The following is a 16,505-nucleotide window of genomic DNA, read 5'->3' as shown; positions in this document are numbered from 1 at the left end:
GCAAAGTTATCACACACAAACGTAGCGAATGCATTAACATCAAATTAGAATAGGAACGAAATGAAAATAGCTTCTGGATACGAAAATGCAAGCAGCTGGAAAAACATGGAAAATAACAACCTAATCAAAAAAAAAAAAAAAAAAAAAAAAAAAAAAAAAAAAAATAGAAAATAAAAAACCTAATCAAATTCAAATTAGAAAATATACAGTATTATTGAACTCTAATAAGTGTGCATAATGGTGTTAATAATTAGCATTATTAGGAACTAGGTAAAATTTAATGCAGTAAACCGCTTTAGAACTTATTCAAAACGATTCCAGCGAAGTTTAAATAATTTAGTGTTTTACCAAGCATGTTTATAAATGTATTCGATAACTTTACTCTTTTTCATAGTAAATTTCCCATTTTTCTTATTTTTGCTAGCTTGGCTTCCATCTCTAAATTGCAATATATCGGCAATATTTTTTGGAGTATTGGTTTTGGCGCAGAATAATGGCTGGCAATTTGTAGAGCCTACTTTTAGGCGCTGCCAGACAATGAAATATTCCTTGGCAAAAACACGCACACACGCACACACACTCGCACACACGTGGCACACGTGTGTGTTTGTTTGGTCCCCTAAGCACCATCATCAGTTGCAAGTGTGAACAATAAATTGTCATCAGCTCGGCTCGACTCGACTCGACTTTGCTTTATTTCTTTCCAGTCAGTCTGCGCTCACCAATTTATGGCGGATTTCAATTTGTGTGCGGGGACAGGCTTTCCACGACCGCCCTCATAAGTATGCTCTACAAATTGGCGCACACACGTATATACACGCACATACTAGCGCGCGCGAGGAAAAAAGAAGACCGGAAGTCCTGGAAAAGGAAGTCGAGGGAGGAAGAAAGAAAAACATGTGAAGTTTTCGTTTGTAGCTGACATTTATTGCGCACATGGCACTTGCCATTGATTTTTTATGCGCTTTTGAAGAAGTTCGAGATCCTCGAAGGCCCGAATAAGTGTGCTACAGTTTTTCAATTTCCATTCCATTGTTGTTGCGGCTCCGATTATCAGTTGTGTGACATACTTTGCTTTATGGCGTCGCATATGGGCCCACCCACTAATGTTGTGCGCCGCTGCCAAGTGCCTTTTAATACGGTTAACGTTCGGCCGGAAAACTAATAAAAGTTTGTTTTTCTTCTGCCGCTCGGGGATGGCAATTTCGATGTCGATGAAACGAGCACACGAACACCATTGACAGGCCAAAGCAAATAGGATTTATAAAGTTGAATGCCGAATGCCCGGCAGTGGTAGTTGGCCATGAATTTCCCATTATATTTCACTGACATTTCAAAATTGTGTTTTCATCCAAGTTGTTGGCGCCCGGAAAAAGGGGGCGGGGATTTGGCAGAAGTTACTACGCACATGTTGAGCTTTCCAGTGGGCAGAGGATTCCATTCGAGGAAGTGGACTTGGACGGAAAACATCCTGTAGGTTATTTACTTAGTTTTCCCGAAATCGTAACCTCGTGCTACTTGTTTCGCAATCATGCAATAGTTGGAATAAGCTTGAATTTAATCGCCTTTGTTGCCTTAAATTATATCTTCATCAGTATTAATGGCCCAGTTTTTCCACAAAAGATACAAAATTTTAGAATTTCTGTGATGAAAAATTCATAATTAAACCTTTAGCTCTCATTCCATGATATTTAACACCGCAAACTGAAGTAATCGCCTTTCAGCAGCTTAGAACGTATCCTCATCTTTCTCAATCCAGCCAATTTGCATTTTCCTCGCTTTTGGTGTCTCGCTCAACTAATATAAATGTATGGGCTTGAGGCACAGACACAGACTCTGGAAATCAACTGGGGGCAGTCATTATGGCGGCTTTCACTTTCGCTAATGTGTTATGAGAGGCAGCGGAGAAAGTAGAAGACGCAGCCAGGCGTTTTCCGAGGGCGCAGTTCTCTGCTCGCAGGCGTGGAGAAGTGGAAAAGCGGGCTGAGTGCCAGTTAGAGTGTGTTTAAGCAAATAGGTCGGCACACACAGTCACAGTCACGGTGCCACAGTGCCACACCAACACCATTGCCCAAAACCACTGACACACACACACACACACACAGTCGCACTTTAACGCGCCGCAGCTTACATTGTAATCTGTAGAACGGAAAAACCACAAGAAGTAAAAGAAAAGTCTCGCATCGAGGCGCTGAACTTTGAAACACCCTTACATTTTGAAAGTTGGTTTAACTAAGAAAATGTAATTGTTCTTTGTTAACTGATGGATTTTCTCTAACAAAAGCCACAAAGCATTTCTATAATTTTCGTTTTTATTTTAAATTTTTCTTAAATTTTTCTTATATTTCTAAACAAAGTTACAGTAGTCTTGTTTGCAAACTGAAAGTCTTGAATGAAATCCCACAGTGAGACCCCAAAACAAGCTACTTCAGTTATGTCGAAAGATTTTAGTTTTCTTCACATTAAAATAAATGCAGTACTTGATTTATATTGAGGAACTAAATTTATGCTATTAAACGATGTTTTCCAATTTTACTACTAAGTTACAAGTTTAGGAGTGCCACTTTCAGAGGATTCACTGTACTCGGCGTTTTGAGTGCGCATTGCAAAAGTCAAAGCAGGAATTAAACTCGAGCTTAAGGCAAGGCAAATGAATTTTTTTTCGGATGGGGGCCCAAAGGAGCTGCAACTACCCCACGGATCTTCGCATCCGGTGGGGATAAGAGTCATATGGGCAGGCCCCAACTCACACACACCCACACACACACTTGTATTTAATCAGATGCGCATACATATACGCCCATTTGAGTGGGTGTGTGAGTAAATTGTTGTCGTATTTACACTTATTTCATTTTGCCCAGCGCTTTGTTTACTATTTGCCTTTGGTGCGGGGAAAAGCGGCACATCTTTTGCTTTTCCTTCTTTTTCTGTGACGTACAATTTTTGTGGCGCTGAGGCGCTTTTCTTTGGCGCCACGGAGCGTATGAGTGATTAAAAGTTTTAGCATTAAGCAAATTGCGCCTAAGCCTGGTCTTTGCTGGCTTTCATCCCCTCATATATACATATATATATGTAAATGTATATATATCTGGTGGCGAATCCGTGTCGATGTTATGCTAATTATATCACGCCTCAATAAACAGCTGACAGGGAAACGTGACGGGCCAATCATCAGAGATTTGACTTCGCCAATCTGGCGTATTATTTCTGGTTTCCGGCTGCCTTTGGCGCAAAATCCTCGCTTCGATTTGGGGCCATTTGAAGTTGCCCAGTGCCGCCGCCAATTATTATGCAACAAACAAATCTCAATTTTTCCATTCGGCAGCTGCTGTCGACTACAAGTTTTGCTAGCTGATAATACTGGGCCAGCACGCAAAAGTTTTGAAATCGATAAAAGTTTGTGCGAACCAACATCTTGAGATTTGGCGCCGTGATTTCGTGATTTACGTGATTGAACTTTAACTCCAACCCGATTGACTGCTACAACAGCTGCCCTCGAACATTTATCACACAATTCAATTGGACTGCTCCCAATAGCTTCGTATTTATTAGCTGTGATCAAAACACACGATTTGCATTAATTTATACTGATTAAAAACCAATTTTGTATCTTAAAGGGAAGAAACTCCTTAAATTCCTCCTACGAAAATAACTCAAAACCAAAATATATGATCGAATTCATTACCCCAGGGATATGAACAATTCAGCTATGAAGATTTCAGTTATAATTTACTCGCCCAGACATATTGCATATGGTAATAGCATGCCAATCCCAAGCAGAACTAACTTTTATCTGATGTGTCACATGCGAGTGTACTGATGATTCAGGGACAGGCATTCAAGTGGATAATTGCATGTAATAATTGTTTCACACACACGACGCAGAGGACGATGATTTGGTGTCCCCAAGGAAGATAAGCGAAGGAAGCCACGCACACTGACACACACACACACAGCCCATAAATAATAATTAAATGCGTGACTAATTACTTGTGTAATACTGCCATTATTAGTGCAGGAACGCTGGAAAGCCGCAGAATAAGTAGGAAACTCACAAAAGAAGGCATTCCCATTAGGCGTTAAGCACTATAGACACGATAGACACGCCCACACTCGCCGACAGACAGGCGGCGGGTCATAATGAGCTGGCAATATGTCGTGTTATCACCAGAAAGAAAGAAAAGGAGTTGAAATTTCACTACAGCGCCTTCAGGCCTCCAGGCAGAGTGTGTTGAGTGTGTTGACTGCGGTGACTGTGTTGCCTTGACGATGATTAAGTTGACATCGACTGTCGACTTTGCTTTGGCCCGGTTTGCTGCACTGGAGTAGGCGAAATCGCAGATGGGCGCACAAACAACATGTGTCCTGTTCACCTCGAGGCCTCTAATGAGCCTTGATTTATTTCATTTCCCCTGCCAAAGACGCAAGTCAACTTATTGAGGCGTTGAGTTCCTCGATGGCAATTTCGGGTGCCAGCGGCATGAGGGGCTTATTTAACTTCGGAGTCTAATGAAGGCATAATTTCTTAATTATGTTAATTTAAGCACAATTTGAGTGTTTCGTAAAAATAGGCATACAACACAATTGACTTGTGGCAATTTAATGCAATCAAAGTAATGGTAATGAGTGAAATTATTAGTAAAATCGTTCATACTTTCATTGGCTTCAAGCTTAAGTATAAATCCAACTTAAATGCATTTGACAAACTTTTTACCTTTTTGGGTTTTACCTCAGTTTTCCTAAACTGCTGCATATTTCAACACAAAACCTGAAAATCTTTCTCACAGCAAACTCCACTTATTCCTCAGTTTTTTCTTTCTTACCTTACGCAACATGAAAATAAGTTAAATAAAATGAGTGAAATTCACAAGAATTCAAGTTTTATTGGTTTGAAATGCCGCTTTTCATTTTTCCCCGAATGGCATTCCCAATTCGCATTCTCTGTTTATTTGCCTAAGCGCCATTCGATGCTATCGTTTTATTTCTGACTCTGATTCTGTTTACACTGGCTGGATGGAATTTCACGTGGATATATCCATTTTATTTACTTTTCACTGCAGCAGCTTGAGCATGAAGCTCGTTTACGGTAGCTTTTCCAAACTTTTGTTTGGCATTCTTTATTCGTCACGCTACCCGATGCGAAAAATCAAAATTCAACCAGATAAATATGTTTCTCAAGTGTGCCCAATTTGATTCTGATTTATAGCTTGACTTTCATTCGTTTGTTTATATTCCCTGCAAGCTGACAAATGGGTGTTCTGAAATCTCTGCAACCATAAAAAAAGTGGTCTTGTGTGTAAGTAAACCTTACAATTACAAGTGTTTTCATTAAAGGGGATATTTTGTAAACCCAGAATAAGAATTTGTTTCTTGGGGTAGAATGGTTTTATCTATTATAATTTAAGCGGATAAGAAGGCTATAAACACTTTAAGACTCATATAAGAAAGATACTCATATGCCATAGTAAGTTTCTACATAAATCTTTTTATCATATTAATGCTGAAGACTTTGTTTTTCATGGTTGCACTTCGGACTTAATTACCTTTTTTAGTTTACTACCGAAATCTTGATGTTTGATTTGCCAAACACTTTCCAGCTGAATAATCGCTTCTGTTTTGATTACGTGTCGAAACGCTAAACTTGCAACGCGCAGCTCGCGGGGCAAATTGAGGGGGTCGGTGCAACATCGACGAGTGGCAACGAAAATAAACAAGCAAGCTCACATAGCTATGCCTATGCATAGGCAGCCGCGGGGTAAGAGCTTGCTACATGATATCCAGCGAGTCAACTCACACCATGCCTAATGTAAACAAATTGCAGGCCAATAAATGGTGACAAGCCCGAAGCTCCGACAGCGAAGACAGTTTGCCCCAGACCTCCGACGAATCCGTATGCCCCAAACTGAAATCACAACCATGGATGATGGCCTGCAATATGCGGTGGAGTTTGCCCACGATGAGAATCTACTGGGGAGCCCATCGAAAGTGGTAGGTCCAGAATCCGATTAACTATGTTAGTGGCTAATTGCTCGACTCTTCCACTCAGTCTCACCTGTCCGAAATTCTGGCCATGCTCACCCTTAACTCCGCCGAGGATGATAACCATAAGATACATGGGAAACTTGTGGCATTCAAGAGGGAAGCGGACTTGCTAGACACCCAATTTGATTCGCCCGATTATTACACACAAAAGGAGGCATTAATCTTCAAGGTCGTGTGCGAACTCCGGGGCATTGACCATGAGCAGTGGCTCAGCGAGGAAATGGGACTCATGGATGATGCGGCGTTTGGCCATTTTCTGCAGCATGTATTTGTTTGCCACGAAGATTGACAAATTGTTATTAAGCTTGATTTTTAATAAACATTGATATAACTTCAAGCGATTCCTGCTGATCCAAGTCAACTCACTGGAATCAGCACATCACCTGGCTTTCAGCAGGGCTTTCTTTAAGCCCGCTCCTTTTTCCCTAAGCCAACGGCTCAGCACCAGGTGCCGCACAAATTGTCCCGGTTAAGTCAACAATTAATGTTTATCTGGCAAGGCATTTTAATTTGGGCTATTGCTGCGCCCCAATCGCCTGCCATTCGCCATCGTTAGTTAACCCAAAAGCCAAGTAAGTGAGGCCCCAAAAACACGACAAGGGATTCCAATGTGATTGTGCATGCGGGCTGAGTTGCTTACCATACCTTCTTGGCCCGATATTAATTTAAACTAATGCCACAAGACACAAGACACAAACAAACAGGCGCCCAAAAACAAAGGGAAATAACCGAAGCATTCAAATCCGAGACGTGTAATTTGCCAGCGAAAGTAGGGAGTAGGTTGCTGGGAGTAGGGTGCTGGGGGAAGGGTGAGTTCGCAGTCGGTGTGGCGGTTTGTTGGGTTGTTGGGTTGTTAAGATGTCGCTCCTGACGACACACTGACTTAACATGTCAGCCCGCCCGGCTGATTATTCCGTTGACAGTGGGAATATGCCCACATCGATGGGCGGGGCTCATCAATGGCGATGCCAAGTCAATTTGCAGCTACACTGAGAGAAGTCACTTGGACTGAAAGCCATTCTTCACGGCAAGTGCAGTTTGTTTAAAAGAAAAAACCCATTTACCTTCCAATTAGCCCGACCTGGTTTTTGTGTAAATTCAAGGAAGTTAACTAACACATTTCTTCCAGTGCATTCGCTCATGCGGGCTTCCCTTCGTAATTTGTCAGTTAAACATGATAAGGTGAAAAGTGAGTTCTTTTTCATTGAAATTTCGTTAAACTGGCAGCGAGACAGCAGCCTTAAGATGTCTAGCAAATTAGCCACTAAATTAGATTGCCAACTTCATTACCATTTGGCTAAAACCTGTATGCTTTGCGCATTTCAATGAACTTGTGGCCGAAGGAATTTGCTCTTATTTAATTAAGCCACCTCTTGCAGCACAAACTCGCCCATAAATTCCGATCGAATTTTAAGCAAATAAATATAGAGCAGCAGCAGCAGCAGCAGCAGCATCCTAAACGCCAAAGACACATTGACATTCGAAATTAATTTTCCCTTTCGAAACTCCTTGGATACACACACAGGACACGCACACAGGATACACAGCAACCGCACTCGTCGGCTGTCTGCCGTGGATAAGCCGTGTAATTAAGCAAAATTCGCCGCCATTTGGTTAGCGGTTTGGTTTTGCCACTCGACTCGACTCGAAGCCCCAGCGTATTAATAACGTCAAAGTGTTGCGCATGAGAATTTATTAAGATGCCGCCACCGTTAAAAGCAGCCACTACTCCCCCAGAAATTTCAACTCCTTCTTCGTCAGCTGGGAATCCGGCTCGGCTTCAAACCCAGGAGCCCAAGAGCCAAACCCAATCCCAGGCATTCTTGGAGGCCATTGCGCCATAATTTGGGTAATTTATTAAGAACACGTCGTATGCGCAATGTTTAAAGTTCCGCTTCTCAGCGAAAAAGCGCCAAGAATGTTACAGGAAAATGGGAAAAGGGTAACTTATATACTCTACTGTCGAAATGTAGGAAAATGGGTCATTCATTTGTAGCCAACATAGAGTAAGAAGCCAATTAACTCGCCATACTCGGGTTGACTAATTATTTGGGCGGCTTCTTTTTCTTACAAAATTTGTAAGGTATGTTTTTAAGTTATATGTTTAACTGACTAACAACAAAGCTGCTACTTGTGCCCTGTACTTGCAAAAAGCAACCACAGCACATTACTCTCCATTTAAAGTAGAGTCAAAGGGAAAACCTGCGTGCATTTTTGTCGGTTTTCCAGCTCTGTGAAAATCTAGACGTCTGTAAAATGCTTTATGGCATACATTTTCCTCAAAATACAGTTACTGAAAATACAAGTACTGACTGCCCTTCGGCAAACAGTTAACAGTTGGCCAAAAGGCTCTAAAACTTTCACGCCAAAAAGTCACCAGACGAAAGTATCATGCCGTTTTGGGAGCTAGAAAAGCTGAAAGGACACTAAAACTGTCCAAAAAAATCGTCCTAGAAGTTCTTTCTAGTCGTGTGTGCCTGACTCTACTTAAATAAAAACATTTCATGGCAAAAAAAACTTCCAACAATTGCGCGCGTGAACAAAGCTCTTAAATCATACGTTTAAAATTAGCCCCAAGCAAATTAAAATCCGCCCGACAAGCTGGGGGGAAAAAAAAAGAAATAATTATTTAATTATTTTATTACTTTAAGCCGCATTACAAATGAATAGAAAGCACGCGCCAACAATTAGCATTATAAAGAAAACAAAAAACGACAAGCCGCCTGCATAAAAAAGCACAAAAGGCGAGTCAACATCCGTTTACTTACTATACTTAAGTGCTGAAAACAAGCAGCTAAGAGGCCATCTGGCGGTGACAGAAAGAAACGAGGGCCAATTTGATGGAGTGAACTCTCGTTGGACTTTTATAAATGTCTTTGTGATTTTCCATGGCGCATTTAAGTTGGAAAAACAAATTAATGAGAAATTGCTATATAGTTTATATATGAAATAAAATCTTTATTTTCATACCTCTAAAAACTGATGGTTACTAAAAAGTTTAAATGTTTATATATGACCACGTACTTAACTTAATTTATGTCGTGTTATAAGAATTATAAGTATACTTTGATGACATTTTTATAAAAATTTTATTATTATTTTTGCAGAGTGTTCAGTGGGTCTGTGCTCGTTTGCAAAAATGCCACAATTGCGCTACCAAAAGGCGTTGCTGCAATTACCCAGCCATGAACGCAAACATGAACACAAAGCCAGAACTTGGCGAGTGATTCTGTGAGTGCTCGCATATCGCATACTTTTTGCAGGCACTGTGTGTGTGCTTGCCTGGCTATTATGCCAGGGAGCTCCAGTCATCGCATGGCTCTATTTCTATTTCTATTTCAATTCCAGCTCGGCATCGAGCAATGCAGTGGCACATCGGGTGATGTGTGTGTGTGATCATAATTGTGGGGCCAACGAGTACGAGTACAAACAAACAACAGAGTCTCTGTTCTGGGCTGTGTTTTCCTTCTTCAACACTCTGCCAATTTCCCTGTGTAGCCCCTTCACGACAATGCCTACTTAAAATGTCAGAGCTGCAAAACTGCAGGCCAACTGCAAACTGCCAGGCTGCAGTTGAAAGTGTAATTTTTGTGGGCTGAAGGAGCTTAGTTTTGCGAACTGACAGCGTTGCATTTTATTTAAATATGTATTTGCCATTGCGTAAATGGAAATAGAGGAATAACGAGCTAAACAAATTTAAGCGGAAATGCTAAAACATTCTAAAACATTCCTACACTCGACAGAAACGAGAAAAATGTCCTTGCCAAATGCATGCCAATGCTATAGGGTTAAAGTTTAAGGCATGGGGGAAAAGTGAAAGATTTAAGTGAAACAAAAGAAATGTGCAGGCATTTGAATTTATTTATGTGGAAAAGGAGCGCATAGAAATGGCTTCAGAAATTCAAACGATAAAGGCTAAAAGTTTTCCCATGTCGCAGCTGAACCGGAAACGGAAGTCGCCTGGACGTCATGTATGCGAAAAGGTCGCCAAGCTCATAAATATTCCTTAAACCATGCGAATAAAACCACATTTTTATTTCAAACAGAATTTCAAAAACTAAATGTGTGGCTAACTTTAAATCGTATATTTAATTTTAAAAACTGAATGTGTGGCTACTTTAAATGATATATTTGATTTCCCATTAGCGCAGGCACATGTTTTACATTTTTCACAGATCTTTTGAGCGCCTTGATTAAAAGTATTTATCATAATAACCAGAAGAACGTTCACAATGGCCCAGATCAATCAAGTGCATTTTCAGGGGAAACCCAATTTCATCATTACTGCATGGTCAGCAGGAGCCGAGGAAATATGGGTCAACCAGATCTACTCGTATTCCAAATGTATCAATTATGAGCAGCGTTCAATCAAACGAACCCCCTGCCAAATCGACCGAAAGCCAGACAAATGGGCCAAGTTGCCGGCTGCTGTGGAATTGGGCCTAGACACACCCACCATCTCACATACTAGGCATTATAAAAGCTATTAATATATACCGATGCCCGATGCTGTGAGACCCGAAGTTAGAAAGCAAATCAAAGTGTGAAGGGATATCAACGCTTTGCCAATTTCGACCTTATCTTGTGGGGGCTCTGTTGGCCAGGCCACAAGCAAATTTACTGAATGGCCGAGGCATTTTATTGTTTGGCCACAATAAAACTGCACAGAAAAAAGGGGGCGGAAAATCGTTCATTATTCATTATAAGCATTCAGCCACAGCAATAATTTTCCGCAGATACACATAGTGTAATATATATGTATATATATACATAACATACTCGTACGTAAAAAAGCGAAACTCAAGTCATTTATCTTGACAGGAATTTTTCCGTTTGGGCTGCTGCTCACTTGATAGTTAGAAAACGAGGAAGCCAAAGAAAAAAAGGCACCCGGGCCGCAACTTTCATCAATCTTTCAATAATGTTTGAGGGGCTCCAAAGTGCTCCAATGGTTGGATGGAGCAGGTGGAGCAGGTGGGCGAGCACCTTTCAGTTCAGTGTCATGTAAATTTGTTTGCGCAGTTGCACGTAGCCAATAAAATACTCGTGAAATGTGTGCGGAGGCCTCCACTGGCAGGGGTCAAGAGTCTGCCATGGAAGACATTCGAAAGTAAATAAATCATGTTGGCTTCTTTCATGGTCCTTGATCTGCTCACTCACACACCGCGGCCCATCGAAGTTCCTTACTTAAGTTCAGCACTTTCCTTTGAACGCTGACTTTGGTGCTGTGTTTTTGGGCTAAAATATCCGGCGATTTATTGATTCCTTCTGGGTATCTGGTCGCTTTAAGGAGCTGATATAGCGTCCTGCTCGAGCGGAGTTAATGAAGTTATTGCTCCGCTCCTTGCCAGCAATATGTTTTCATTATGCTCAGCTGCTTGCTGCTTGCTGGCGGAGTTGGTCCCTTTGCATTTATCTGCCTGCCAGGGCAGTGAATATTATTTTAATTTATTTAATTGGCTAATGGACGAGCCAATGCTGGAATTCGCCACACGCTTCATTTGCCTAAGCGACGCAGATGGCGGCATAAAAATGAAATCGTTATTTCACTTTTGGATTGTAAACTCTGTGAATTATGGCATTAATTTGCGCCAGCTAATAGAAGTGCTCATAAAATCAACTTGTTGAAATTAATTTAACAGTGCCAACGGGTATTGCATATTTATTATTTTATTTTATTGCACTTACAATAGATACCTCGATAATTCATTTTAAATTATTTGATAATTAGGAACGATTTGCTTTCTTCCTTTTCACTTTTTTGTCTTGAACAGCTTCTCCGATCGATCTGTTAATTCTTAAATGCCTCCATTTTAGGAAAATTCGCGGGCTTAACTTAAGATTCGGTTTTCTTGGCTGAGTATCGTTGATGTCACCCAACCAAATGCGCATCGATTTCATGCCAGAGGATCGGTGCACGAATCCACCAGGCGGTCTCTCAACGGAAATTAAATTCTCGATGTAGTCCAGAAATATTTGAGACGAACGATTCATGGCGACGAATGGGAAACAAGTGTGAAAATCCACGGAAAACCGATGCATTTATACAAACAGTTGGCCGATATGAGGAAATTGCTGGCACATTTTGTGATTGTTAAAACTTCTGGCTTTCTGCTTAATTATATCGCCATGTTTTACAAGGAATTCGCTTATACACTTAAAATGCAACTCTATAATAATTTGATTAAAATTATTTTAAAATATACATGTAAACATTAAAACCTTGCATTTACCACAGATTTATCAACAATCACATAAGCTGTGTGAATGGTTTAGAAAACCTGCCATGAAAAACCCTTAGAATTTCTTAAATCTCTCATTCAGAAATGTGTCGTTGCTAAATTTAGTATTCATTTTTGTAGGCAGTCAAAATTTGATTAGGTATGGACAGTACAGAGGAGTCAAATCGACACAGTGAGCCACATTATTCGCTGGACAGGCGAATGAGCAGCACGATGGCCGTGGCAATGGGTCGTTGGCTAAAGGTGTATAAGCCAAATGTGGGCATGTGCAGGCGACTCATTAGTCCGCATTACGGCCGCTATGCTCCCGATGGCAGCAGCATGGGTGTCCTGGCGGAGCTGCTCAAGGATGCGACCGGCAAGTCGGAGCTGGACGAACTACTGCTGCTGGTGGCACCCGGAAGTCACAGGGAGTCGCCCAAGGTGCACTGTTTCGCGAAGGAGACGCGGGCTCATCTGGGAATGATGCGCACTACGCCATCGGAGGTGGACATCCTGAGGGAGTACGAGGATATGCTCAGGTACCAGCTTAGATTCACCCATGAACACTGCAGCGTGAGGAGAATGACCTGCGACAGGGAAACCATTGCGAGATTCTTCGATCGGAGTTGTGGTGGCATGGAAGCGCAGGAACAGCCACTTTTTGAGGGCTCTCTCAACTTTAGTTACCCTGCAACGGCGCCTGAGGACTCTCCCGACTTTAGTTACCCTTCAACGGCGCCCAGGGAGTTCAGCAGCATTGGAATTCAGGCGCAGATGAGCAAGTCAAAGATCAGGGCATTGTGGAAACCAAGGATACCAGTGCGACTGCGGAATCTGGAAAACATACGACGATCGAGGAAGATGTTGTCACTGACGAACTTTAGGAATAGGTCCCGACTTTTCCTGTAGCAGTAGATTTAGAACCCATCTAGGAGAAGTGACTTTTGTAAGTGCCTCCTTTTTCCACTGTAGTTTCAGGAAGAATTTTATAGTTTTTAAAATGTATAAAACAGCTACTAGCAAACTGTAAATAGGAATAATTATAACAAGCTTCTTTTTAAAAGGGTTTTCCGCGGAAATTGGGTGTAAATTCATACTCGTATATAAAGAATACCATTTCCATTAAATGAAAAACCTGACTCTATTTATCGCGAACTTTACACTTCTATCCTGCAGCGAATTTGTGGCGCTTTCGTCCATTTTCCACATTTTCACAGCTTTTCACCCGAAAATACCATGGCGATCGTTATGGAAATTGCAGAGGAAAAGTACTACAAATGCTATCCACCATTTTTTGACCCGCGGCTTCACTGCCTCGCTTAATGGCCATATTTGAACCGCACCATGGGCTTTCTTCTCAACATAGCATACCAGTTTCAAGCCAGTATATAGACGAAATATCTGGGTCTAAATTTGGGCCCCACAGGCATATCGAATTTTAGCAGAAATCAGACCCCTACCATTTCCACGTTAATTTGCATTTAATTATGCTCGACGCAGTGCACATCTGAAATCAGCCAGGTTGATTAGCGTGATTGCAGCATACACAGTATCTCGACCAAATAGGAACATAAACTATGCCTTAAACTAACGCTGTTACTATCTTAAATTGATTACAAAATAACCCACTAATCAGAAAACTGCAATAGGTTTATGCTAATTTAAGCAGCAAAACTGGAAACTTTTAGCTATGAAAAAAGGAAAATTATATCAAAAGTGTTAATTACTTACAGAAAATAGTTTCTTCCTTATTAACAACATATTTTAAGAGCCAGTATGAAAGCGAAAACACAAGGAAGTGTTTACTTATTTCTAAAAAAAAGAACATCAATAAACTACAAACGAGTGTCGAATGAGAAGAATATGTTTTGTAGACACATTTCGAGGTAGTGAGGAAAATGGCGAGTCCGTGTTGCACAAACAAACACAGCTTGCTCGCCTCTAATTATATTTCTCTGCTCGTGCAACTTGTTGCAGCTAACAAGTTGCAAGAGCAACTTTCGATGCATTCCTTGGAGCATGGGAACAGGGGAACTGGGAACTAAGATCTGAGAACTGGGATCTGTAATCGAGAGCTGAGGAGCATAAACTGCAAATTAAGCAAGGCACGTAACAAAAGTTGAGTCCCCGCAACGACAGAGATGAAGATGGCACGTAGTCATACATATGGATATCTAAACCAAGGCATCTGGCTGGCGCCCAGTTAACCAGCTCCCTTCTAGAGTTTCCCAGCAGCTTTTCTCGAACGGAAATGATTTCCTCTCAACCATTTTCCGTGAAGGAGCGGAGTGTCTGCAGCTCGTGTGTGCTGTCATATAAGCTTAGTTCTCCACTTTCTGCTCGGTTGTGTTTGTTTTGCAGGGCAACTAATGAGGCGCATATTGCTTAAGTGTTGCTCAATTACATTGAGTGCTAAGACGCCTTTGACGTTTGAGGTATTTACCACGTGAAAACTGCTTGAAGGAGATGCGGACTTGGGCTCAGTAGTTTACGTACACATCTTACCTTCAAAATGAAGCAATAAAAGTCCAGAAATTTTGAATTTTCCAGCAATAAACAGTCTTTATTGCCCAGCAAGTTTGAAACAATTTCCTGTATTTGTCAGCTGCCAATTCACTCGTCAGAACTTTCAGTCCAAAAAACTAACACACCAGCCGAAAATGGCTTTTAATTGATTGGCCTAACGAAAACTTCCAAGGAATTGGCAACATCCGACAGGTGAGTAATCGAAAGCACCAGAAAAAAGCCATTTATTGAGTACATCTCAAATCTTACTGAATTTGCAGAGCCATATTGAAGTTTATATCGAATTAACGTGCTGCAAAATCAAACTATAAAGATTTAAATAGCTCAGACTTCGTATTGAATTCCTTTCATTTGCCTTTGCATTTGAAATGTTGACAGTGGCGACATGCATAAAAAGTTTTCCTTTTAAATTGCTGGGTAACTGCGAAATGATTGCACTTTCCGGTATTGATAAAAGTTGCCCAATTGCCGGAGTTCTTGTATAACTTTTGCCTTTTCGTTCATAAAAAAATAAGGAATCGTAAATGGAATGCAATAAATAACTGAAGTGGTCCAGCAAATGGGTATATCTTTAATTGAACTAATAAAATGAAGAAGCTCTTTTATGCACTCCAGTGAACTTTTAATTTTTCATGAAGCTCTTAAACGCATTTCTAAGCATTCAAGAATTTCGTCTGCAAAGTTTGTTTAAAATCAAGGTGAGTTTATTTTTCCAAAAAAATAATCGAAAATAATGGCAATAATTCGGTGCTCGACCAACTTTCCGGCCGTGTTAATTGAAAATCGTCTGCCAACTTTCCAACAATACACAGCAAATGAGACGAGAACAATCAGGTGGCTCAGACAGATAGATGGCAAACCTATAGATGTCCTGTCAAAGCCAATTTATTGTTTGTACTTAGACTGAGCCACTGGGGTCATGGGTTATGATGGGTTGGGATGGGTTATGGTGGGTTAGGATGGGTTACGATAGGCTAGGATAAGTTGGGATGAGTTAGGATGGCTTGGAATGGAATGGTTTGTCAGCGGCACTGCGAGGCGCGTTCAATCACAATTCTAATTACCAAGCTCCCCGAGGTAATTAACTTTGCATGCATTACACAAATTACACAAACAGTGAGCGAGTGAGAGTGCGAGTGCGCCGCACCGAAAGCTTTATCAACTCAATTACGAACCGAGGGGGTTCCCCTTCATTTGCTGAAACACTTCCCTTCGTCCTTCGTCCTGCCAAGTCCCTGCTGGCAAGTCTGCCGTGGCCTGAAAGTGTCACAGAGATGCTTTACGCAGATAAACAACAAATAAGCATTGTTTGTAATTTAGCGAAATTGTTGTTCCCGCTGCAGCATCTCCTCTTTGCTCCGCCAGGATCCCCGCGCGATTTTCCCAACCCTATTCAAACCCACCAATCCCCAGCCACTCCCACCACCAGGAGCTTTCCTTATCAGTCGACTGCAATCGGGAGTCGGCAATTGGGAGTTGGGAGTGGAAACTAGTGATGGGCGACAAAAGGTTACTGCTAGTTTGGAGCTCTTCGGATACAGTGGACACTGCCATCAATGGGCTATTACGTTTTATTGTAATGAATTTCACTGCGTGCAATGTACCAAAGTTTCCACAAGAGTCCCATACAAAATGGACATCATTTTCGTTTTTTTATAATATAATATAGATTGAATATATAAAAAAAAACTGTATTTTATTAATTTCAATGGG

At 41.2% G+C, this 16,505-nt stretch overlaps 2 protein-coding genes across 6 annotated transcripts in view; one reads left to right on the top strand and one right to left on the bottom strand.

Annotated features, from left to right (window-relative positions):
• Positions 1 to 16,505, bottom strand: part of LOC122614153 — a 35,407-nt gene that overhangs the window by 14,117 nt on the left and 4,785 nt on the right. The window lies entirely within an intron of this gene.
• LOC122614164 lies at positions 1,327 to 6,379 on the top strand. Of its 5 annotated transcripts, none has more exons than XM_043788669.1 (4): positions 1,327 to 1,473; positions 5,598 to 5,755; positions 5,822 to 5,988; positions 6,047 to 6,379. In XM_043788669.1, exons 3-4 carry the CDS (start codon positions 5,830 to 5,832, stop codon positions 6,329 to 6,331), a joined length of 444 nt encoding a protein of 147 aa, XP_043644604.1. In that variant the 5' UTR covers positions 1,327 to 1,473; positions 5,598 to 5,755; positions 5,822 to 5,829; the 3' UTR covers positions 6,332 to 6,379. The 5 variants fall into 5 exon arrangements, with proteins under 5 accessions (XP_043644604.1, XP_043644597.1, XP_043644625.1 ...); XM_043788662.1 differs by lacking the exon at positions 1,327 to 1,473 and adding an exon at positions 5,201 to 5,296; XM_043788690.1 differs by lacking the exon at positions 1,327 to 1,473 and adding an exon at positions 5,201 to 5,296 and having other exon boundaries at positions 5,598 to 5,765; positions 5,821 to 5,988.

This window comes from Drosophila teissieri, chromosome 2L, assembly GCF_016746235.2.
Source record: "Drosophila teissieri strain GT53w chromosome 2L, Prin_Dtei_1.1, whole genome shotgun sequence".
Classification (NCBI taxonomy): domain Eukaryota; kingdom Metazoa; phylum Arthropoda; class Insecta; order Diptera; family Drosophilidae; genus Drosophila; species Drosophila teissieri.
The sequence above is the reverse complement of the archived record's forward strand: the minus strand, read 5'-3'. Positions and strand labels throughout refer to the sequence as shown.

Bases quoted from the DNA above. Each gene is read 5' to 3' on its own strand.
- LOC122614164 (XM_043788669.1), top strand. From the start codon at position 5,830: ATGGTGACAAGCCCGAAGCTCCGACAGCGAAGACAGTTTGCCCCAGAC. The intron at 5,989-6,046 runs GTAGGTCCAGAA...TCTTCCACTCAG, and splicing joins TGGGGAGCCCATCGAAAGTG to TCTCACCTGTCCGAAATTCT.